The sequence below is a fragment of the Malaya genurostris genome, chromosome 1 (assembly GCF_030247185.1).
Source record: "Malaya genurostris strain Urasoe2022 chromosome 1, Malgen_1.1, whole genome shotgun sequence".
Taxonomy (NCBI): Eukaryota; Metazoa; Arthropoda; class Insecta; order Diptera; family Culicidae; genus Malaya; species Malaya genurostris.
The window spans coordinates 155,499,356-155,525,395 of record NC_080570.1 but is presented as its reverse complement, the minus strand read 5'-3'; the positions used below and the strand labels follow the sequence as shown (position 1 = coordinate 155,525,395).

The 26,040-nt window shown below is 39.2% G+C and overlaps 1 protein-coding gene across 1 annotated transcript in view; it reads left to right on the top strand.

The window, feature by feature from the left end:
• The first annotated feature begins 1,780 nt into the window (after positions 1-1,780).
• LOC131426294 (neuronal acetylcholine receptor subunit alpha-7) overlaps positions 1,781-26,040 on the top strand; it is a 325,402-nt gene continuing 301,142 nt past the window's right edge. The window contains exons 1-2 of the mRNA XM_058588913.1: positions 1,781-3,328; positions 4,139-4,506. Of these exons, the coding sequence (XP_058444896.1) occupies positions 4,272-4,506 (235 nt within the window). The 5' untranslated portion in view covers positions 1,781-3,328; positions 4,139-4,271. The remainder of the gene's footprint in view (positions 3,329-4,138; positions 4,507-26,040) is intronic.

Sequence of the window (26,040 nt, the reverse complement as noted above, 5' to 3'; positions counted from 1 at the left end):
GCGAATTTTTAAAGTCATTTGATTTTTTAAGTAAATTATCAGTCTATGACTTTTTAAGTGATTTTCTGAATAATTCTTTTTTTATGCGAATTTTCAGAGTTATGCGGTTTTTAATGCGAATTTTCACAGTTATGTGTTTTTTAATTTTTATAATCAAATTATCAATCTATGACTTCTTAAGTGATTTTCTGAATAATTTTTTTTATGCGAATTTTCAGAGTTATATTATTAGTGATAGTGCGGTTTTTTTTAATGCGAATTTTCAGAGTTATGCGGTTTTTTTATGCGAATTTTCAGAGTTATGCGGTTTTTTATGCGATTTTTTCAGAGTTATGTAAGTTTTGTTGTTTTTTTTTTCATGCGAATTTTTAAAGTCATATGATTTTTCAATCAAATTATCTGTCTATGACTTTTTAAGTGATTTTATGAATAATTCTTTTTTTTATATGCGGTTTTTTTATATACGGTTTTTTAAGCGGTTTTTTATGCGGTACGTAAACTCGCGTAGTCTTATGGCGTTTTCGTTTTTAATTTGCACTACACCGGTGCAGGGCTACACGGATGCATGAATAAACGAACAAAAATGACGAAAACATAAACAGTAACCATTGACTACCATAAACGATTCCATTGCACAGAGCTACACCAAACTTTTGATGAGTGCTACACCAGTGGTATCGGTGCAGAAAAAGTGTAGCACTGGTGTAGTGCAATTGGCAAAAACGAACGGTTTCAGTGCAGCTTTCGCTACACCGGTGTAGTGCAATTTAAAAACGAAAACGACATTAGTATTTTTCTAATCCAACATGGCCGATTTCGGTTTGTGGATATTTTTTAAATTGCTACGAAATTTGTATTGTCGAGTCGGATTTGACAAGTAACTTATTGACAATGTCATATCAATTCTTAAATTGTTGCAGATTTCTTAAATTTAAATCAATTGACACATTTCATTTTTAATTTCATCGTAATTGGTCTTGTCCTCTACACAACTCTGTATTTTTTTGCTCTCGTTTGTTTTACCTTATGCTGGAACCGTTACAATTCTGCAGGTGAAGCATTAAAAGTTTGCACAATTCACACAATCAATCAACTAGTGCGTACGATTATCGATACTCGTAGGTGTGGAAAAACATGTCTGTTTTATTCGTATTCATGTCATCCAGTTGCGTCTCTGACGTTAGCCACCCGTTTTATATTTTCAGATTTTTATTTATCAGGTTCAGATCTTCGTTACTAATAATTGCTACTGATTATTCCACTCACTTTTCCTATTGAATTTCCGTAATAACATGCATTTTCAAACGGTGAACCGAACAGTAAAGCCCACCGAAAGCGGACCGGTGAAAAAAAGTTGGCTCCCCGATCCAGCGTCGTCGTAACTCACGCGATGTCGTTGTAACGACCGGGTGCGTACGAAACCGCCATCGGACGGAGAGCGCGCTCAACCGAATTGAGTTCCGCGAAGCCAGAACCATCAGAACTCACGGTGCAGTAGTAAATCACGTGTATCGGCACTGGCACTGCACCAAATAAGACGTCATCGATTGAAGTGAAGTGTATCGCAATGCCATCGGCCGTTTCCGTTTCATCATCGTCATCACTCGACCGATCCCGATCCGGACGTCATCACTGAGTGGTAGCAAAGCGCGAAAGGGGAAGAAGGTGCTGAGTTCCCGATTTTCGGGCTGGCGTTACGCGCGAGTGTCCTTTGCAGCATCCATCCGACAGCACCGTTAGACGGCAGCACGGAACCGATGTCCATTCAGTTGCAGTTCGAGCATCGGTCCTTCTTGAGTCAGTCAGTCAGTTAATCGCCGTGGTTCGATCCTGCCGGAGTGGTTCTTCTCTCTCTCTTATTGGAGGAGAAGCTAAACAAAATGAAGGAATTCTAGTTGAAGCGTGGAGGAAACGGTGACAACGACGACGGGGTGTACATTGTTTTAGTTTGCATAGCCCATCATCTGGCATAGTAGGCAGTTTCGCGAGGACAGGAGAGCGTCCGTGTTTTACCAATCGATTCGTTTTGCGGCCTACTTCGACCAGTTGATGGTAGGTTTCGTACGTTTCGGTCGAACCCCGCGCGCGGTAACCGCGAGTCAGTGTACGTTGTTGATTGGTCACTTTCGTCGGTCGGTTCCGGAGGGTCCTTGACTTGTTCGTGCTACGGGTTTTTTTTTCTTTCTGACGCAGTGAACAAGATAACAAGAGGCAAAAGTGCGCTCCTGATTTGCCATTTTGAGAAGCGGATCGGTTCGAGGGGGGGCATCGGATGTTATTACAAAAAATAAAATAAAGAAAATAAAATAAAACGGCACTCGCACATGTGATGTAGAGAAAATTGAAAATGCATTCTAGGCCGGAGCTGGGGTCCCGTTGGGGAAACCGATGAAGAGAGCGGCAATATGATGAGCACGCTTGTACGACAACGACGGTGGTGGTGTGTATGGAAGTTTGTGTCATTTTGTGAATGAAAATCGATATCACTGCCAGCGGGCGCATAGACGAACGGACAAAGCAGACAGACCAGACCGCCAGACGGAACGAACGAACGACGGACAGGGCCTCCGATTTCTCCGGGGCACAAAAAAGCCTCCCATTCTGCCATGGATGTGCTGGATGTTGCGGTTGTCCGACAGCCAATGCCCGATGCAAATAGTAATAATTGAAGCCTGCTGCGATGGATTTCAAGTGACGGCCTAGATTAGGGGCAAAATAGAGCAATAGAAAAGAGAGAAAAAAGTAAAAACAGTAAACAGTGAAAAAAAAGTTTTGCATCCACCAGACCGCGGAACTCGACGCCTCGCCTGGCCTCGCCGATGGCGATGGAAAATACTGGTTGCTGGGTCGCTTAAATATTTTGGTAAATCGGTGTAAGTTTTTTTTTGTTTTAGTTTTCGTTTTATCGTTGGCGTTGGTTTTTTCTGCATCATCGATGGCGCAACGATTTCGTTTTGCGCTTTCCGGAGATTCATTGTGGCATTGCCTGCCCCCGTTCCCGCTAACAACAGTACCCGAATAACCGGTGGAACGCGCGTAAGCGGAAAAGTACTCTGTGCCAATACCTCTGTACTGTAACAAGCGCGTTTCCGCTCTGAACTTGTGCGGCACATTTTCCATCGGATCAGCATTCAATCAAAGGAAGTGGAATTGTTATTGTTGCTGTTGATGCATAGCTGGAATTGGTTTCATTCGAGAGAGCGAAAAAAAGTGCGTGTTTTTTTTTGGGTGAAATAATACGAAGAAGAAGCAGAAGAAGAAGAAACCACACGGAATGGCACCGGAAACTGGTCGTCGGCTCGCGATGATTTTTCGGCATGAAGAAAAAGTAAAGTTATGATGCAGTGTGAATCGTAGTCTTAATAAATGTCACGTCAAATCAAATATTCAGAACACAAGCAAACACTTGTTACCCTCAGTCAAGCAAAACAGTCGCACTCTCTCTCTTCCCATTGCACCTGTCAGAAACTCTGGCCGCCGACAGTCAAAAACAACTAGCACCACAGCCTCCTATGACTGACTGACACACAAAACTATCTCTTCAAACTTTCGATACAGTAAACAAAACAACAAAAAAAGAAGGAAACAAATAAAATTTTTGAAATATGGACAACAACAACAACCAGAACAAAACTCTGCTATTCTGTCTTCTATCTCTTTCTATGTATGTTTACTAAGCTCACAACTAACCATATACAATCACACCACCTCAATAAACAGTTGAGTGTACCGTTAAAGCAACCGTTTGTTAAACACCAAGTAAACAGATAGCCACTAATAATTAATTAAAAAAAACAGTTAAAAAGTCACAGCTAAGCTAAGCTCAGCGGCAATATTAAACCGAAAACCTAAAGCTAGTTACTACCACCACTATTATAACAAATTAAAATCAAGTTGTTCGTATAAACAAAATATAGTTAAATCGTTAAAACGGAAGTAAAATTGAATATACTCGAAACCGGTAAAATCAAAAAAAAATCAAAACGCCTCCAGGCGGTACAATCCCGAATCAAAATCCGACAAGCCAAAAAATATAAACAAATCAAAGCAAGCCAAAATATATTGAATAATATCAGCAATCAATATCCAACTTCACTCCCCCACCTATCCACATCATCACGCACACGCACACGCACAGATCGAGCCGGAAGCGTACCGTGAAATCCGGCCACCGGAAAGCAGCGGCCATCGACAGTCGTCTAGGCCGCCACCACCACCACCGCCACAGCCGCCGCCATCGTATGATCAAGTATTGAACCGGTCACGACGGGATGGAACTGGTCACGACGACGGTCACCCTGGCACTGATGTTGACCTTGGTGGCGCTGATGTTGCTACTGCCGTACCACGGAGTGGCCGCCGCCCTCACCTCGGATTTGTCCACCTCCGTCAACGGGCTGAACGTGCTGTACCGGTTCGGAGCGCTGACCAGTCGGCGTCTTCTGCTGGCCCTGCCATCAACGGTGCTAACGCTCGGGATCAGCTGGATGCTGGTGCCACTGCCAGGTGAGTTTCCATTTTCTAAGTGTGTTGCTCCTGGTCTATTGAACGTAAAACATCGTTATTCAGTTTTCCAACGAACTCGGGAACCGGGGACTGGGGTCCAATAGGAGATTGATAGTACCTATTCTCCTTCTCCGGATGGAACCTAGAGTCTAGCAGCCGTGTGGAATCCAGTGGCAAAAAAATGGATCCACTGGGTTTCAACTTCCATGTCGTAAAAGGCCACAATTTCCCTTTTCCTACTTTCAGTAATTAAACTGTCACTTGATTCAACAGTTTTTTAATTTGTTTCTAATTTTAAGGAACGATGTTTTATCTATTCATTTGAGCTTTTAAGAATAATCTAATCTGGAAAAAATTCTTTCATGTTATTTCTCGTTCTTCAACACTATAAGTTGTGGAGAGCTCAATTCATACGCGTTTCTCATCGCTTATTCTATTGACGTGATTCGTTTCTTTATTTCATACGTCTCTTTTACGGGAGCGGGTCATTTCGCTGAAAAGGTCATTTCGCCGAAAGGGTAATTTTGCCGAAAGGGACATTTCGCCGAAAGGAACATTTCGCCGAATGGAGCAAATTTTAAACATTCCGAACATGAAAAATCAACAGATTCAAACTGTTAAAATTCCAATCTTTCGTAATATCAAAATATCATGATTGTTAACATTCTAACCCGTCTTAGTCATCCTTAGCGACACCACAAAGGAAAAAAACCTTCTTAATCCACCTAGTGGTGTGATAATGCCTTTCTCTTGTTTCATAACAGTCTCATGAAAATATAGTTCATACTTTTATTAAATAATTTCGGATACTAATTTTGACACCAACTGATTCAGATTGATTCGAGTAGTTCACAAAAGCATGCTTCAGTGTTTATGTCATACGGTCAGCATTATTTTTTCAAACTAGTGCTTGACATTTGCGTTGCCTATTTGTATGAGAACATGGCGAAATGCTAATCTAAAAAAACCCTTCTTAGTCACCTTAGTGGAATTTTCATATATCTTGAAAAATCACCATATCCTTTCCATATAAAGTTCCGCTTTCCAAATGTTCCGTTCTATTCTTGTATCGACTCCATATATTATTTCATTTTCTAGGCGTTTCTTACTGTTCTATGTTGTTTCATTTCCCAGGTGTTCCTTTCCATATAATGTTCAAATTTTTCGATGTTTCATTCTATTCTTGTGTCGGTTCCATATATTGCTCCATTTTCCAGGCGTTCGTTACTGTTCCATATAATAGTCCACTTTCCACTTGTTCCTGGTTGTTCTATATAATTTATCATTTTTCAGGCGTTCCTTTCCATCTAATGTTCCACTCTCCAGAAATTCCATTCTATTCCAGTATCGGTTACATATATTGTTCTTTTTTTGCTGGTGTTCCTTACTGTTCCATATAATGGTTCACTTTTCACTTGTTTCAAGCTGTTATAATGTTCCACTTTCCAGGAATTCCTTTTCATATAATGTTTCACTTTTTAGGTGTTTCATTCTATTCTGGTATCGGGTCCAAATATTGTTCCATTTTACAGGCGTTCCTTGCTGTTTCATATAATGACCCTCTTTCCAGGCGTCCCTGGTTGTTCCATTTTATGCAAATTTCCAAAGTATGCGGCTTTTTAACAGAAACTTTCTGCGGAATTTTTAAGGGAAATTTTTAAAGTTAGGGGTTTTGATGCAATTTTCTATGCGGTTCCCAAAAAAAAGAGTGCATTTGAATGCCGACAGAAAGACATCATCATGCCACTAGGTGATTAAGATGCAGTTTTCATGTAACTCTACCCGATCAAAACTACGATACTACGATAAAAAAATTTGTGTTTTGAACATTATATATCAAAATTTGATACAACTTTGATAATTTCATCCGATCGGGTACCGTCAAGGGCATAAAGTAAGGAATGAAATCTCTTTCTGTGATTTTGTGCTGTAAACGCCTCCATGTTCATTCTCAACTATGACTATTCATAGTTTTAGGAAAAGATTGCTCTGAGCTCATTTCACGACAGTAGACACCAAAAGTAAAAATATCAAAGTCCCAGAAAATTAATTTTTTCAAGAAATTTTTTTTTTGAGATAACACTAAATCTCGACGTTTCATGCAGTTTTAAGATTTTTGGCATCAAAAAAATTTTTTTGATTTCAGAAATTTCATGTATGGTGCTTTGTCAAGATCGAAAATTTTCAAACTTTAACCGCTGGGCAGCAGTTCTTAGCCTTGTCCAATTTAGCTCAAATTTTGCATGAGGACTTTTTTCGAGATGTTTAATCTTCTGAGCAATAGCGCTTTACGAAATTAGAGGCAATCCCAAAATTTTGGCACCCTTATATACATTAGAGCGGTAAAAAACGTGTTTTGTCAATTCCGTCACTTATACAATCATATCTCCGGAACCGAAAGTCACAGCCATTTGATCTTCGAACTTGATCAATGACCCGACAGTAGCTTTCAAATGAGCCCAAGTTTGTTAAACATACACACACAGACATTTTCCGATCTCGTCGAACTGAGTCGAATGGTATATAACACTATGGGTCTCCGAGGCTCCGTTCAAAAGTCGGTTTTTCCAGAAATTCTAATACCTTTCTATAGAGAAAGGCAAATAGCACTGATTAGTCAAAGACGAAATGTAAAAAAATATTAGAAATTTTTCGATTTCGCAAATTCGCAACACTCCTCGAACCAACTGTATCAGCATTACTAGATTTGAACTTGACAATTGATAGCTTGTACGATTATATCTCCGAAACTTGAACTGCCAACCATAGGATCTTCAAACTCCATCAACAACCCAATGTAACTCTCGAACCAGAATAATATGTGGAAATGACTTTTTTATCGATGCGCTACAAAATTTTTCTCGCGCATCGCAAAAATCCGAACTACTCGCTCGTTAAGTTGTCGAAATTGATGATTGAAATCGAAAACCGGAATCATCATATCCCAAAATTTTTGCCAGTCCCAAAGTCGATGTTTTCAAACAAATTTTTATCGAGATAACACTAGAACACTATTTTTTTGTGGGGTACGATGTGGGAGACTTCAGTGCATGTTGTACTTTATTCTTCAACATGCATGAATTGCATTGCTATGTTTAGAAAATTGAATTGCTTTGCATTCCCAAAAATATTGAATGTAGATAACACTCTTGGTGTTATTCAGTTGCAGCAAACGTACATTTTTCTTCCTTAAGCAATGTTTTAATTTCTAATATCTAAAGTCGAATCCGACGAATCCGTTGGAAGTGAAGACCAACGATCCCTGAAACCTGCAATCCTACGTGCACAAAATTATTCCTATTGCAAAAGGTAGATGGCAGCAGAATTTGGCTTGGGTTCAAACCGTGCTTTCAAGGTCGATGCACAACCGATATTTAAACTATAGCTCTACGGATAGGTCAGTTAAATTTGCCTGAACAGAACGACCCGATGAGCCTTACTAGGGCTGGTCAGTTCTGAAATGGCAACTTACGAATGAGCAACTCTGTAGTGGGTTTCGGGTATCGACGAATGCCACAAATTGTTCCTGGACAGAAATCTGCATCATCATCATCATCTTGTTGCCGGAGATGTTTCTGCGAGGAACCTGTTTGAATAACGTGTGCAGCGATGGGCTGGTAAAATCAAACCATCGCCTAGATCTAGGGTAAAATAATAGGATGCACTTTTAGGCGCTGTTTTTATATCTTTTGACGAAACGTCAAACCGCAATTTGATCAAATAAGCCTCACTGATTATTTTTAGGGAACCGTAGACCAAATTATGGTCATGGATCTGAAGTTGAAATTGAAACTTTCCGATCAGCAACTCTTTGGAGAGTGTTACGATACAAAATAGAAACTCGAAAATTTTGCTCGTGCATTGCGAAAATTCGAACTATTCGCAACTGTGGCCAAATCAACGTAGCGAAATCGTTTGAAGAGCATTTGTTGGCAGTCCGGTAGGGTAGGTCACTAAATCGTGAGAATATCGAAACAGTGACCAGCCGTTTCAAGCGAATTCCAACACCTCTCAGTTTGAGATGTGATAAGCACACTGGGATTTAAAAAAAAACAAAAAATATGCTCTTGAAAAACATCACCAATCGTATATCATGAATATATTTTGGCTAGAATATTTCAATTAGATGTTGTGAATCATCTTAAAAATCTCGACTAAAGTTGAAAAAAGAAACTTGTAATAAATTCTTTTACTTTTTCCTGAATCATCTTTAAGACCATATGAAAAATGACTGCCACCATAAAACTTCATCGTTTCGACCTTGACACAAAAACCGATGTGGTTTAAAATAAATACACAATGTCTAAGTTGATTCATGGCACCCCGCCTGCTTCCTACAGCTATTCTGTTTCACCGGAACTATTTCATCAAACATTCTTTTGTGGATTCCTCGAGTGTCCTGCCACGGAGTCCGGATCGGACGAAACCCTCCCAGTAGGAGACGGTGGCTACAAGATAAAACAAATCGCACAGAACAAACAATCAACCCCTCACCTAAAGAAAAGAAGAAAAAACAACAACAACGAGGCATTCCTGGATTTATGTTTGTCTCGTACAAGAGATTAAATTCCTTGTCAGCAGTAGCATTTCAGCAGAGCGTGTCTCGCGCAGTAGGCCAGGACAACCAACCTGACATCGAACCGAACTGTGCGCGACTTTTTGCCCCGTCGTCTGTCGGCGAGGTTTGCTTGTTTATTATTTTTTTTTGTGGCTAAGAAATTCTCTCAACAGTCTCCCGGTAGTGCGTGGTGGGGGTAGAGTCGAAAAAAAGCGCACGCTTGCTGAGGTTTTTACCCTCCAGATGAAAAAGGTACATATTTATATTTACCCAAAATTAATTGCCGGAAGTAACTCTCCTCGTCCGACATGTGGGAGGGCAGATTTTGACTTTGTTTAGTGCTCCCAAAGTCCGATCCGATCTGCACGGCCTGGCAGCACTGTCCCTCGTAAATAATAGTAAAAATTGAATCACTTCCTGTGTCATCGTTTGTGTGCTTTGTGCGTTGTTTTCAGTCGCTGGAAAAAAATGACCAAAAATGATAAATTTAATTTTACCGGTGAAGATGTACATCTTCCGGGGATTTTTTTTCCATTCTTTCTTTGTGACGGATCTACATACCCGCGGAAGATGGATTGGGCGATTAATCTGCCAAAATAATGTACTTTATTCCAATGGACGTTCTATCGTCCGGAACTCACGATTCCGCGCTGAAAAATAGTCCTGCGGTTGTCGTTGGAATTTTCGCTGCGATTTTTTGTTTCCCATAAGTACGGCTTTACTCGAGAAAAAAGGACGGCATTCGGAATAAGACGTTTAGCCGTTTGGTTAATTTTTTGTTAAACTGATTAAAACGTGTTTTGCCTTTTTATGTTGAGACAATTTCTGACACTAATTCAGGCTATTTTTAATACAAATTGATTCGGGTAGTTCAGAAAAGCGTGTTTCAGTGCTTAGGTCACACATATTCGGCAACATTCCTTAAAACAAATGTATCAGCAATTGATTACTTGTACGATTATATCTCCGAAACTTGAACTGCCAACCGTAGGATCTTCGAACTCCATCTACAACTCAATATAACTCTCCAACAAGCCTAAATTATTGAAATCGGTTCGCTAATATCCGAGAAAATGACTTTTTTTTTATCAATGTGCCACAACATTTTTCTCGCGCATCGCGAAAATCCGAACTACTCGCTCGCTAAATCAACTGTAAACAAATGAAATAGAACTGTTCGGAATGCGTTTATCGACCACCTACAAGACTGGGTCGGGGCGATATCGAAAACCCGAATCATCAAGAACGTCAAAAAGAGAGTGGTCAGTACTCGCAGAACCTGCCGATGAAAATTGTTACTGACGAAGTTTGATTACGTGATAGAATGATGAAAGCATTGGTGATTTCAAGCAACTTCCTAAACAGAAATATTTTACGAATTTACAACGAAATATCACGTGCGACAGGCAATTTGTTTTTGTGACTTGATCTGGGATCTGACAAAACGTCTGCTGCCTCGTTTTTTTCTTTTTTGGTGGGATTTTGCATGATGCCATTAAGTTAAGATCAATAGAAAATATGGGATCACACCGTCAAATGGAACTCAACTGACGACGCGAAACACAACTATCAGCAAGAAGCAGTTCAACGAGGAGTGTGACCCCAGAGGTTGCACAAGACTTGATGGAAGGAATCCAGCAAAAAAGGCCCGGCAATTGGCTTCTACTAAAATGGAATCTTGTGCGAATATTTTTTTCTTAATTTTACATAAAACATTTTTATAAAACTTGAAGAATTAAGCATCATCTAGTTTCCAGAATTTGTTTGTGAGTGGATATATAAATCTACATTGAAACTGCTAGTACCCGGTTTCCGCTTCCGGAAGCACCGATAATAGTAAAGAAAAGCTCCAAAACCGGAACTCACTACGATTTCTCAGCAACGGTTAAACCGATTTTCACAAATCATGATTCAAATTAAAGCTCCCAGTGTCTTAAAAGATACTGTGCAATTTCATCCAGATCCGACTTCCGGTTCCGAAATTATTGGGCATTGAGTATCAAAACTTTCAAACTGTCACAAAAAATGATGCAAAATCGGTACGCATCGGTACGTGCTGGTAAGGAAGAAGAAAACGCCACCGCCTAGCACACAGCGTGCTTAGTTCAATTTTGTAGAACACACAGGGTTGCCACATTTAAATCTATGTTAACTTGACATAACTGTTTACAAAGTGAAAAGGTGATGGTAGTTTATACCAGAGAAAATTTTTGATTTTATTCAAGTTTAAACAAAATATTTTTTTTTTAAAAACTATCTATTGGAATATGAGTTAAAATTAAATTAATAAGATTTAAATTGGGTGTTCAGCCACAAGTGGTGACTTTTCAGCCCTATTATATACATGATTTGGTTATTACCATGAGGACATCATTTGCTTCCGCAATTCTGAGATTTTTGTATAGGGAAAATTCTAAACCTGCTTGTATTGTGTAATGGGGAAAAGGAAAAGGAGAGCGAATCGATTCAATTGAAGATTGCATCGATTTTTGCCGGAATTTGCTAATAATATTATGTGACATTACATCTAATGGTTCTATATTTGTGTTGAACAAATCTTGACAGAATCTTCCAGTGATGTTTCCGAAAATATAGGTAATATGAGAAAGGCATTTTTACACCACATTAGGTAGATTAAAAAAGGTTTTTCACTTAGTTTTATGTTTCGTTTTTGACTCACCATTCCATAAGCACTATCATTGGTTAGCCATCTCTTCGGTAGATGCTAACCAATGTCCAGAAATCGTCTACTGATGGTGTAACATTTTCTCGAAATCTATTTCACCGAAATAAGCATTAGTAGTTGAAGTCCTGAATCGTGAATTCTGGACTTGGTTGGGATGCTCTTGTGTGACGGCTCTTGTAATAAAACTTTGTGCTTTGTTCCATGTGAGGTCGTTTCGCAACTATTTCAGCCTTTGATAATTGGCAATAATTTTCGCAGTCCATTACATTCGACATCACCACGGACAAACACGCTTCCGAAGTGCGCTTGCGTTCGTGTTCAACATAATTTCGTCCAAAACGTAACGAGCGTGTTGGGCGCTTTTATTCGATCAAACAACACCATTTCATGTACTTTTTAGACATTTTCCTGTGTAACAGCATCGAAGAACCTGCCGTGTTCTTCCAGAAAACTTCTGTTAACATTTAGCTCTATCAGTAAACTATTCTGATCAAGATAGAATAATTTTTTTTTACCCTGCAACGAATAGAATAAAACTCCCCTCCGTATTCGTTATTTGATTTGTTCATTAGATGAAATATCAAAACACGATTGATTGATCCTACTGAAACCGAAGAGGCGGAGAAAGAGCGTGAGGATTTGTAGCGTACATTTGCGGGTCAGACTGAACTTACTAGTACAATTTGTGGGGCTTGTTCAAGGGATTATCATTTTACCAACGTCATGGAAGTAGAAAGACAGTCATCTAGGGGTTTGCTTATAAGAAACTGGATTGTAATAAGCGCACGTGGTTTTCCAAGCCAAAAAAAAAACAGGGGCACTGCATGTCCCTTATTTTCCGATCCAAATCTTGCGACTAGATTATTGTCGATTATTTCGCTGCTACTTTAGTTTGTTATTAGGCACAGTGTGATCGATCTGTTGCGTCTGTTTTTGACTTTTTTCTCTTCAATTTTAGCATATTTACAACGAAATATGCTGCTTCCCTAACATGAATACTGGATCTTCCACAACCAAACCAAGCACCAAGAACCACTCTTCTTTTGACAATCCGTTTTTCAGTCACAATTGGCACAACAAAGCCTTTCTTTACCCATTTCTAGCACTCAGTCCTTAGTCCAAACCACAGAACTGTGAACAAAATTAGATCACTAGCTTCCGGAAACTAGAAAGAACCCCACTACCTTCGATGCCTAGTGTAACAACAATCCACTTTACGTAACCCGTTTACAGTCTCAATCATCAAAGTGCCCCCCCGACTCCGGTCCGGTCTCCGGGAGAGATCGTCGAGATTGTCGAAATTTACTGCCAGTAGCTCGGTTTTGAGGAGAGAAAACGAAAACCAAAAAAAAAAGAAAACATACTACCCGACCGGGGACCCAATTGAGTAGGGTTGAATCTGCTCTGCGGAATGATTGAATTTCGCAATTCCACCCGGAGTAGACGGTGGGTGTAACGTGAGTCTGCTAGTTTTGGGTATTGGCCAAAGGGTTCCGGAATAATTTGCGGTTGATGAAATGCCGATTCCGCCCGTCGCTCACGGCGGCAGTGTATTGAAAAGCAATCAACCCCCGTCTGTTCCCGTCCACGAATTTGCCGGGGTTAATCTGCTTGAAAGATAATAAGACCCAGATCGTCGGGACAGCACAAAACACACAAAAAGTAGGTGATGATGAATAAAGTGTCTCGCCAATAGAGCGACCAGCTTGGATGTGTTTCTTTTCCAGCAGTAATTTTGTTTTGGGGAAAACAGACGGGTGGGTAATGGATAGGACATAACCGGATTGACGTGAGTGCGAGTGCGTCACTGGTTCGGTTGTTGTTCGCAGTAATATCGATATTTTGGTTGTGTAAACGAGTGTAGATTCTAGTCGGTTTAACGTAATCGCGTGTCAGAATTTTAAATAATGCCCTTATAAAGTACTATATCAAATATAATAACGTCAAAAGTATAGAATGTGATAGAAACAATTTCGTATAATAATGACGAATGATAGCGATGGTCGGGCAAACAATTTTTTAGACCTGTAAAGTTTGTTTCTTCTCGCGAACTAAAACAGCCTGTCAGGTTTATTTTTGTTTAGGAAACTCAGAATATGCGTGAACATAATTTCCTCGCGGTATTAAATCGAGCGCGACGAGACTCTGTTTAAATATTAGCATCACTTTCACCAAAAAAGCGGGGCGGAGCTATACAAAAAAGTAGCGCACGTAAAACGAATCTTCCTCGATTCGAAATCCAATTCCAAATCGTATTGAAGCAATCCATCGAAAAATTGTGCGTTTCGCACTTCGTCGTCTTCCATGGAGAAACCCTTTGAGCCTTCTGAGTTTCCATGACAAGGTTTGAAAGGCTGTTTTTGTAGCAAATATTTTGAAAACTTCCGGATGGGCAATGATACGTGGGAGATGCGCATGGTTAATGCATCGCAAGACGGGCACTTTTTGAGAATTTTTTTTTCAGCAAAACCCATTTCTTGTCCAAACTGATAATTTTCGTGTATCTTTTAATCGAAACCAAAACGAAACTAAAAGTCATAATCATCCAGAAATCCAATGAAACTCAATTTGTAGGGAGATTTCTCAGAATACTTTATCGCTAGTTGCCAGATATGCGCAAAAAGTGTCAGTACTGTATAAGAAAAAATTTAACCTAGAAAAACTGTTTTCCCTTTCCTTTTTTTTAGTTTTTTGGGATAAAAGTTACATTCGAATTGGCATGAAATTCGTCTAATCGAATCGTTCAATAAAAAAATAGATTTTCAAAATTCGAAGTTGAAATCGGAACACTCGTCACATTCGATTTAAATGAAATTTTATTCCAAAGTTATAAGGAAACCGTCCGTACTATTTTAGGAAAAAAAATTTTTTTCCAACTGAAACTTTTTCTTGTCCAGTAGTGATACTTTTTGCACATATTGGGCAGCTAGTGATAGAGCATTATCTGAAATATAGCTCTTTGAAAACTTCCTTAAAACTGCGATAATTTCAAAAACGAGCTCAAACAACAAACTACCTAGAAATTACTAGTTAAATTTGACTTTCGAAGTCGAATTTATTCAATAGAAAGAACTGCTCTACAAAAAGGCTCGAGGAACTACTAAAAACACTAAAAACACTTATTGAACAAATACGCAATTAACTGCTTTAAAATCTCCTCAACAAAGGTTAAAAAACTGCCCAATAAACTCGAAATCTGAAGTCGGATTTTGATGAAATTTAATAGCAGTCATTTTACTACCCGATAAGCTAGCTTTCATTCAAGAAAAAAAAACTGCTCGAAACGAGAGGACAGAGGTAGTGGATACCCGAGAAAACACGCGAAACACTATGCGAAAAGCTACTCGATAAACTGTTCTAGAACTTCTGAAAGCTGTTTAAAAACGATGAACCGCTTGAAAATTTTCTCGATAAACTATGACTCGAACTATGACGAATTTTAGCGAACTTCAATAGCAGTCATTATACTACCTCATTGAAAAATTGATATTTTTTAGTGTAGGGCGATAAACGTCTGTCAACCCAAGTTCAACAAGGAAATTTTTAATCGAAATAGAGAAACAAGTGCAACTTTCGGTTCATCCATGGATGGGCATTTTAATAACCTTCCAATAGCCGTCAAAACCAAGTTTGTGGGTTCTCTGACTCAAAAGATATTCTCCATTTATTGAATACAGGCAAGCGCCTTGTTATAAAAACTTTAAAATAGATTATCTTAGTGACCGTTACGTTCCGACCCCATGTTATTTTAATTTTCTTTCGTGTTTTCTTTCGAATTTGTCGCTCAATTGTGTTTTTGAGTTTGTTGCTCGATTCTTTGTTATTTTGCTCCTAAATAAGTTTGAAAACAAAACAAAACCAAGTTTATAATTTGTTACCGCTTAGTTGTTAATAAGTTACGGTGATCTTGAATTTGTTGCTTATTTTTTATTTAATTTTCGATTAATTCACTAACTTTATATGAAGTTAATGAAGCGCCCATCCTAAATTGGCATGAAAACAAATCGAAACTGAATCAATATTGTGTTGTATTTGAATATGTTGCTGATGTTTTTCGTTATCAGACGAAAATATTTCAAAAAAAGTTATTTTTTCCGCTAAACTCAATTAAAAAAATATAAAAAATTTAATTTTGTCGCTATGATCAATCGAAAAACAAAAAGGTAGCAATAAATTCAAAATACCGTAACTTATTAGTAACTAATTGGCAACAAATTATCCACTGGGTTTCAAATTGTTTTCAAGCTTATTTAGGAGAGGTGCTTCGTTACCTTTATATAAATTTAGCAAAGCACTCGAAAAGTAAGAAAATATCAAAAAACAAACTCAAAACCACCGTAACTTATTTGCAACTAATTGGCAACAAAATATTAACTTGGTTTAGATTTGTTTTCAAGCTTATTTAGGAGAGCTTGGTATGAATTTAGCGAACAAATAACAAAAAATTGAGCAACAAACTCAAAACCACCGTTACTAATTAGCAACAAATTATTTCCCTGTTCGCTTAATTCACGTTTATGAACATAAGAGTTTTCAACTAAATCTTTTTCTTGTTCAAACTTAATTTTTTTCAGTGTTTTATTTTGTCTATTTAGAATATTAACAAGGACGACGAGTATCTTCGCTGTTGACTTTCTCTTTAACTCCTTAACTAACGATAATCGCACAGAAAAAAAACACCACCTTAGGATTAAAATAGCCTTCATGTTGTCACTTTGTCCGGGGTGACTTGGAGTTTACGTAAGGATTCAGTTCCAAATTAGTTTTCCAAGATTTCAAGCATTAAATTTAATTTTCAATCAGATAATAACATAATTAGTAATACCTAAACAAAGTTTCAGACTCAATCAAAGGGAAGAAAATGCATTGTTGTCTTGATTGTTGTCTATCTCTGTTGGCTCTATGTGACGATAGGATTCAATTCGATCCTACTACTAGCTAACATCAGCCACCATCTAACCGAGATTATCGATTCGATTTTAGCCATTGTCAACAGCAGCACTGGCCATCGGTTTCCTGTTGTTGTTGTTTGCCACTGTAAAGAAGAACGATTTGTGTTATCTCCTTCTTCGCCTTGCACCACTTGGCACTTCAATAAACAGATGACGAGACGAGCAGATTTTGTTTGGGTGGACTTCGAAACACATCGCAAATATTTTCCTTCACCAGCTTGACACCTAGCACACTGGGTCTCTAGATTAACTGTTCTCGATTTAAACGGGTTATAACCAAACAAACTAACTATATTAGACTAAAAACACCATCGCTTCTGTTAAATGTGTGTTTTGAGGAAAGACAGTGTCAAAAAGATTGAAATGTTCGGGGAAGAAATCCGATGAAGTCATTTATCAATTGGGAAAAATCGGATACAATTTGTGCAGAAAAAAAATTACAGATTTGATGTCTTCATCGGGCGAACGATAGAAAAGAAAATATATCGATGACAGTGAATATCGCTTGTGAATGCTTGTCTGTGATAGAAGGACAAACGGATGAGATTTAAAACTTCATCGACGGCGCAAAGTGTAAATGTACGATGCTCCGTATGATAGGGTTGCCATCTAGAAAAACATTTCCAGGGTGTTTTTCTGTTGATATGATCTAATAGTTGTATAAAGTTCATGAACATGAACTTAGCGAGGCACCTCTCGCCGATGGTAACGCAAACAGGTGAATAATTTGTTGCTTATTAGTTGCTAATTAGCTACGGTAATTTTGAATTTGTTGCACAATTTTTTTTAATTACTTTTAGTACTTCGCTAAGTTCATATGAAGTTAATGAAGCACCCCTTCAAAATAAGCTTGAACACAAATCGGAACCCAGTGAATAGTTTGTTGCTAATTAGCTACATTAGTTTTAAATTTGTTGCTCTTTTTTTTTATTTTTACTAGTACTTCGCTATGGTAGTTATTTAAAATTTTTTTTAAAAAAATGGAGCTGCAATTTCATAACTACCGTAACCAATTATCAACTAATAAGCAACAAATTATCCACTGGATCTCGATTTGTTTTCAGGCTTATTTAGGAGAAGGAGGGTTGCTTCGTTAATTTCATATAAACTTAGCGAAGTGCTAAAAAAATTTAAAAAAATGAGCAACAAATTCAAAAGTACCATAACTAATTAGCAACTAAATAGCAACAAATTATACCCTTATTTTCGTTATCAACCGTGAAAGGTGCCTCGCTAAGATCATGTTCGTATAAAGTTCCCTTACTACGTTACGTCTTCGAAACAAAAACAGTGCTGCAGCTTCGGCTTGGCCCCAAAGCTGATGGCAACCCTACCGGAAAATGATCTCACGAAAAACAATCTGATCCCAGTTTCTCAACTCTTTTTTTTCCTGATCCATATGTTGTAAATCTTGGATAATCGGGTTGTTCGAATAAATCCACAACAGCGTCGGAAAGAGAAAAAAAAACAAGTTTGCCGGCAGCCTCACTGGAGTCGCCAGCTCATCTTTAAATCATTTCGGCATACATTCGCATGACCCAAGTCCCGTCTTCACCCCTCTCGTCTGCGTCACTGTCTTACCGAGCAGCGAACTGAATGAATTCCAACATTCAGATTGAGGGAGATCCGTTTTGACACAGAATATTCAGCCCAACGGTCTTCTGTGTATTTTTTTCCGTGCCATTATGAAAAAAATACGCTTCATCGCGCACTTATACGAGGAACCGAAGCTGCTGGGAAAATCTCAAAAGTTCTTACTTCATTGAGTGTCTCCAAGTCTGGGATTTCCCCCATTTTTTTGCTGTCGAATCCGGGAATAACACAAACATTTAGCGGCAATGTCGAATTGAAACACTGCCAGTAGGATAAAGGAGGAGACTGTCAATATTTGAGGAAAAGTCTTTAAAATTCCAGCCACCACTACATGAGTGGACCGTGAGTCAACCATATCCAGGAAACATTTTTTTTGTGATAATTTAAACAAAACATCCAAACTACTACTGCAGAATTAAAAACAGTCACCTGACGAGTGACAGACTGTTACTACAACTACTACTACTACTACTACTAGAAAATACTACCACTTCCGGCGCCGTTGGCAAGAGCAAAATCAAAAAAAAAAAAATCAACTCGTTTCATCTTCCGTCGAAGATAGAAAAGTTTTCTGTTTGTCGATTTTCTCTTCGGATGAGCAAAAGTTTCATTTTAAAATGCTTTAATCTTCTTCTGGCACTAGAGCAAAGAAGCGGGCAAAGGACGGCGGCAAACACATGTTCTCGATGGGTGATGGTGGCGTTGCCATCCCGCCGAAACGGAATGTTATTTGTTTTCGGTTGCGTAGCAACTGTGCAAGCAAGTAGCAGATTTCAATTTGACGATGGGGAACCGGTAAAACGGTAGAAACTGAACTGGATTTTGATTGTCGGAAATTGCAATTCGTGTACTACATCATAAGACAGTGTATTCACAATTATGCATGAACATTTCGTCATGAGAAAGCTCTTTTCAAAGTGATTGCCGCGTTTGCTCACAGTCGATCAAAACCAACAACGTGTTGATGATTCAGAGCAGTGTTTAAGCTTGTTTACAAGTAATAAATCCGATTTTTTGCGTCGATATATGACTATGGATGAAACATGGATCCAACACTTCACTCCGGAATGAAATCCGATCATCATCTGAATGGAGTGTAGCCGGCGAACCACGTCCGAAGTGTCCAAAGTAGAGATGGGCAAAACTGTTCATTTGAAAGAACCGTTCAGTGATGCAGAGTTCTTTTGGAAGAACTAGTTACACCAGAGCCGTTGGTTCCTTCTTTTCATAGTTGGTCCATATCCAGGTTAGCGTTCCGACAAATTAGAACTGAGCTTTCTTATTAGAGAACTACCGTTCTCGGAGAAAAAAGTTGAGCGAGCAAAAAAGGGTCCCACGACTTTGAACTGAGGAACTACCGTTCTCGAAAAAAGAACTATTGCTCATTCATTCTTCCAAAAGGAATCGTTCGCAAACGAATTGTCCATTTCTAGTCCAAAGGCCATACAGTCAGCTGAGAAGGTTATGACTTCAGTATTTTGGAATGCACATAGTACAATCTTCATCGACTATCTTGAGAAAGGAAGAAAACGATTTTTGCATTTACCAACGCTATCTAGTATTTGCTTTTTTTTTTCAAATACTAAATAGTGTTGTTGAGTGCAAAATTAAAGGAAAAACGACGACATTTGTCCAAGAAGGACAATGCCAAATTTCTTTTTCATCCACCGTATAGTCCATATTGAGCCCCCAGTGACTACTGGCTATTCGCGGATCCGAAAAAATTTTTTTTCGCTGGTAAGAAATTCAACTCAAGTGGAGAAGTAAGAAGCCCATTTTGAGGCAAAAGACAAACCTTTCTACAAACACGGCATCGAGAAGTCAGAGAAGCATTGGTATGATTGTATTTCTCTTGAAGGAGATTAATAAATGATGAATACAATCTATTTTTGTTCAAAGGAAAAGTGTAGCCGTGCTTCAGGATAGAAGCCAGAATTAATTTTCAGCGTTAATAAATGCAAAATTCAAGGAAAAACGATCTCATTTGTTCAAGAAAAATCTACTATTTCACCAAGACCGATGCACCGACTCACAAGTCGATGGCAACGATGGTTAAATTAAACGATTAACACTGTTTCCTCATCCACCGTATAGTCTAGATCTGGCCCCCAGTGACTACTGGTTATTCGCTGATCCCAAAGAAAAAAGTCTCACTAGTAAAAAAATTCAACTCAAATGAAGAAGTAAGAAGCCTATTTTGAGGTAAAAGACAACTTCAAACACGGCATCGAGAAATTAGACAAGCGTTAGAATGATTGTATTGCTCCTGAAGCAGACTGCATTGATGACTAAAATCGACTAACCACTTTGTTGAAATATGGCTGAATTGGATAAATTGGTTCCAATCTGGTTCGATGTGCATGGGGAAGTGACTGTGACTAAAGTATCCATTCTTGTTTTTATATATGTTCAATGTTTCAATTCACTTGACGAAAAAAAAAATTGTTGTCGTTTTGCCCTGAAGATGAAGCGATATTATTTCGAAACGTCGGCCCTAAACACAACGTTTAGCCCCCCGTTCATGGTATTTTATGATGTCAATTTCGATGTCAGCCGGTGGAAAATGAAACATAATTTCTAATTATTAAATGAATATTGCTTAAAATCAAGCGACCTTTTCAAGTAGTTTTTGCTTTTTTTAATGCCTTCTTTTTGTCAGAAAGTTCTAAAAGTGTTACCCGGTTAGAAAATTGTCGCTACGAATTTTGAATGAAATACATTCCTCAAGTAACACATTTCCTGACCATGAAATTTTTTTATGAAACAAGACTTATTGTTCATGATTTGAATCATTTCGATCATAAAATCATAAACAAGTTTGAAGTAAGTTTAGTTTAAGAGTTTATGCTGGAGTAAATTCGAAACAATAATGGAACAGATTTTAAACAATTTAACTGTTTTAAAACTGTAATTTCGACACATTTGAGACAAATTTTAAAATATTTTGAAACGTTTTTTTTTCGTCTTTTTCAACGGGTACGAGTAAAGAAATATGGATTTATTTTTTCGGCTTTCGGGACTTTTTTAGGGTTCGGGTCGGGTACAGATAAAAGTTTTTTTTTATTTTCTATCAAGAACGGGTCGGGTTCGGTGCTTACCCATACATCTCTACTAAGCACCTTGCGTTTCCTTCTAAAATATCGTGAACTTAAGGACAATGCCTTGGATCCATCCATTTGGCCGAACGGTATCTTCTTCCGAGAATTCGATGATCGGAGAAACACGGAGGATTTTTGGAAGCCAAGAGCTCTGAAGGTCCCACGAATCGAAACCTTGTTACAACCGTTGGTAACTCCAGAGATGCTGGGCTCACCAATGGAGTAAACTCTCATCCACCGATGGACTTGACACCGAGACGCACGACACGAAGCCTGTTGGAGGTCTCTAAGCCACCCGACCCGGTTCTGTCTCCTACCAGAATTTCTTCATCATCATCACCTCGATTCATCATCATCACCTCGATTCCAGCCATCAGAGCCGTCTCGGTACTGCGATCGGTCGCGGTCTCCGTGTTTATTATCAAAATACTCGGGGACTGAGGACAAAACTGGACGATGTCTACCTGGCTGCACTGGATAGCGATTATGATGTTTATGTGTTCTCAGAGACGTGGTTGGACGAGCAAATCAATTCTGTTCAACTATTTGGAGACCGTTTCAACGTCTACAGATGCGACCGCAGCATAGCTAATAGCATTCGAACACGTGGCGGAGGAGTGTTAATCGCGGTGTCTAACACGTTGTACTCCGGTTTGATCATGGACGATCGGTTCACTTCAATCGAAACGATATGGGTTAAGATTAAACTTCTCTCTCGAAACGTATTTGTCGGAGCTGTGTACATTCCACCTGAACGACGACATGACTGCAGTACCATGCAGCTTCACCTGGATGCTGCTAAATATGCTGCAACGATAGCTGATCCATCTGATGTGCTCTTAATGCTTGGGGATTTTAATCAGCCGGGGCTTGTTTGGTCACCCACTCGTCATGGATATGCGTTTCCCGATCCGATAGTATCGACAACTACTCCTGCCAGCCGCTTGCTTGTCGATGGAGCTGCCTTTCTTGGTCTGAGCCAGATAAGCCATGTTTCCAACTTTCAATCTCACTTTTTGGACTTGGTGTTTGCAAGCGCGAACTCGCTTCTAGATTGTGCCGTTAATGAAGCTGCTGATGTTGTCGTCGCTCTTGACAACTTTCATCCCGCTCTTGATATATCTATCTCAAATGATATTGTGCAACACTACGACGAAACTTCGGGCGCTGATAGGCTAAATTTTCGTAAGACCGACCTTGCTCTGCTGCGTCGTTCCTTAAATCGTATCGATTGGAACGCAGAGTTGAACTACACCGACATCGATTCAGCCGTCGCACGCTTCAATTGCCTTCTCCTAGATTGTATCTCTGCCTCTGTACCGAGGTCCCAACCTCCGAGGAAGCCACCATGGACAAACGCCACTCTGCGGAAACTGAAGCGTGCACGTGCTAAATCTCTTCGTGCATTCTGTAGCCGACGATCCCCCCTTACCAAACAGAACTTCTCAGTTGCCAGCAACAACTATCGCAGCTACAATAAGTTCCTTTACAAGCGGTATGTCAATCGCACTCAACAGAATCTGTGCCGCAACCCGAAGGGATTCTGGTCGTTCGTCAATACAAAGAGGAAAGAAAATGGTCTCCCGTCAAGGCTGCATCTCGACAATGACATTGCTGTGTCCCCTGCTGATAAGTGCAGTCTTTTTGCGAAACACTTCTCGAGTGTTTTCTCGAACGACTCACCAACGCAAGCTGAGATAGGCAGAGCAGTCCGTGATGTACCTGCTAATGTCATCGACATGGACGTGTTTGCAGTGGATGTCCAAATGGTTATCACGGCTATAAGCAAAATCTAGTCGTCATATTCACCCGGCCCGAGTATAATTCCCTCAGCTGTTCTGAAAAAATGCTCCGACATTTTAGCTGCTCCGCTTTCTGCATTATTCAACTTGTCGCTTCGTCTGCACAAATTTCCATCGGAATGGAAACGCTCTACGATGTTCCCCGTGTTTAAGAAAGGGGATAAATGCAATATAGTGAACTACCGTGGCATTACCTCGCTGGGAGTGGAATCCAAGGTGTTTGAGACGCTGATTTACGAAAAACTCTTTGCATCTTGCAAGCAATACATTAGTCCCTACCAGCATGGATTCTTTCCGGGTCGCTCTGTTGAGACTAATCTCATTAGCTTTACATCGTTCTGCATGGAGCAAATATGCAACAAACTGCAAGTGGATGTGATCTACACGGATCTAAAAGCTGCATTCGACAAAGTCAACCATGACATTCTGCTAGCTAAACTTGAAAAAATGGGATGCTCGTCTGGATTCTGCGATTGGCTAAGATCATACCTGGTGCAACGAGAATTATCTGTCTGCATTGGAAATAGTTCTTCTGACTGCTTTTCCAACTGTTCAGGAGTTCCGCAGGACAGCACACTGGGTCCATTACTCTTCTCACTATTCGTCAATGATGCAGCTTTTGTCCTACAGCGTGGAGGAAAATTGTTTTTCGCTGATGATGTCAAAATTTATCACGTAGTTCGTAACCAAGCTGATTGCCGAGAACTGCAGAACCTCCTGTGCATCTTCAACGACTGGTGCGAACGTAATATGATGGTCTTGTGTGTCGCCAAATGTTCTGTAATTAGCTTTCGAAGGACCAGGACTGCAGTTCCGTTTGATTATAACATCGCTGGGACCCCGCTTCAACGTGTCGACCACGTCAAGGACCTTGGTGTCGTCTTGGATGAAAGGCTTACATACACGGAACGACCGAAATCAGCATTTTCGCGAAAAATTTAGTTGATTTGCTGATTTTAGTTAGTTATTTTTTGAGACAACTAAAAAAATCTTACTTTAGCTAATTTAGATTTTTTATTCTCATTCCCTTAATAATAATAAAATATTTGTTGAAATGACTATTTTTTTTAGTTGAATTCACAAATTAAACGTACTGTCATTTCTTAGCTAAGGCACATTTCATTTCCATTCAACTATTTTTTTAGTTGAATTAAAGAAATAAAATGTTGTTTTCAACCAACATGAATGGTTGAATTGGCTTCTGCAATCTGCAGCTATGTGGCGCCCTGTCACTGAAGCGGTAACACCGTAATTACTACTAGCCACTAGATGGCACAGTACTGCCGAAAAAATTTCTGACGCGGTTGTCTTTTCTATATTGGCAGGTATAAATACGATGTTGTATTGGAGAAAAAGACATAAACGAAACATAAACATCTTTTTGAATTTTTTTTCTTCTAAATCACTGTTTTCTTCATTTTCACTGAAAACTTTGAGCACTCGGAAAACAAAAACCGAATACAAGTAGTACACCGGAAGGCGTAGCCCGGAATGAGAAGATACAAAAAAACATCATTTGACGTGTACAATTAGAGTGCAACATTCGAAACTCACTTCACTGTTTCGCGTAAAAACATTATTACCCACAATCGCTTCAACTGCGCACAAATTCTGAATAAATACACTTTCCACTAACAGTTTACGTCATTTTTACATATCGGTTTAGAAATTTATATAGGGATATATCGTAACACATGCGAAAAACATCTAAACAATTTGCGAGCAGTTTCAACAAGACTGTCCCTTTTAGCTTTTGAATGGATTGTTTTGCTTTGACACTGCTGTCCTTCAGTAATGACGGTGATAGATAAATAGAATCAAAGTTTCTGATTTTAATAACGAAATTAGTTGTCAATGAGAATTTCGTGTTGGATTGAAATATTACTGGTTTGTGTCCAGAATATTCGCCAACTAAACACATTCTCTAAAAATAAGAGTTTTTTTCAGCACAGTAAATTCTAAATTTTAACTAATTTTATAGTTATTTTGGAAATTTTGTTGTTAAAATCAACTAATTCAAAAACAGTAATACGAATTAGGCGCAGAGCTAATTTCGGGCGTTCCGTGTACGTTCGGCACTTCTCAACTACGATCGACAAAGCGAATCGTCAACTTGGATTCATGTTCAAGATATCGAGTGAGTTCCGTGATCCGCTATGTTTCAAGGCCTTGTATTGTTCCTTGGTTCGCTCGTTGCTTGAATTTGCTTCTGTTGTCTGGAGTCCCTATCAGGAAGTGTGGAGTGCACGTTTCGAAGCTGTGCAGCGCAGATTCGTCAGGTATGCACTGCGATACCTGCCATGGAGTGACCCACGTAACCTGCCACCGTACGCCGACCGCTGTCGTTTGCTGGGTCTCGACACCCTAACTGATAGAAGGAATGCATCAAATGCTACCTTTGTTGCCAAAATCTTGCTTGCTGAGTACGATGTGCCAGACTTGCTGGCTCGAATCAACCTATATGCTCCTGCCCGCTCACTTCGACCGAGATTTCTACTGTTTGAGACCCCACAGTTCACGAACTACGCTGCAAATAGCTCTCTAGCTGCTTCAATTCGTCACTTCAACGAGGTCTCCGAGCACTTCAACTTCAATCGCACTTCTAATAGCTTCCGTCGGCGTTTACTATCAGTCCGTCCGTAATTTTAATTTTATTAGTTAACCACTATGTATTTATTCTTGTTATTTGTTCGTTTTTAGAATTAGACAGTTCCATTAAGACCATGTTGGTCAGATGGACGAAATTTAACAAAATAAAATAAAATAAAATATAGCTGCAATGGAAACGCATGGTTGATTGTAAATTGTATATTTTTAGAAAAAATCAGTGGTCCACATTTGAAAA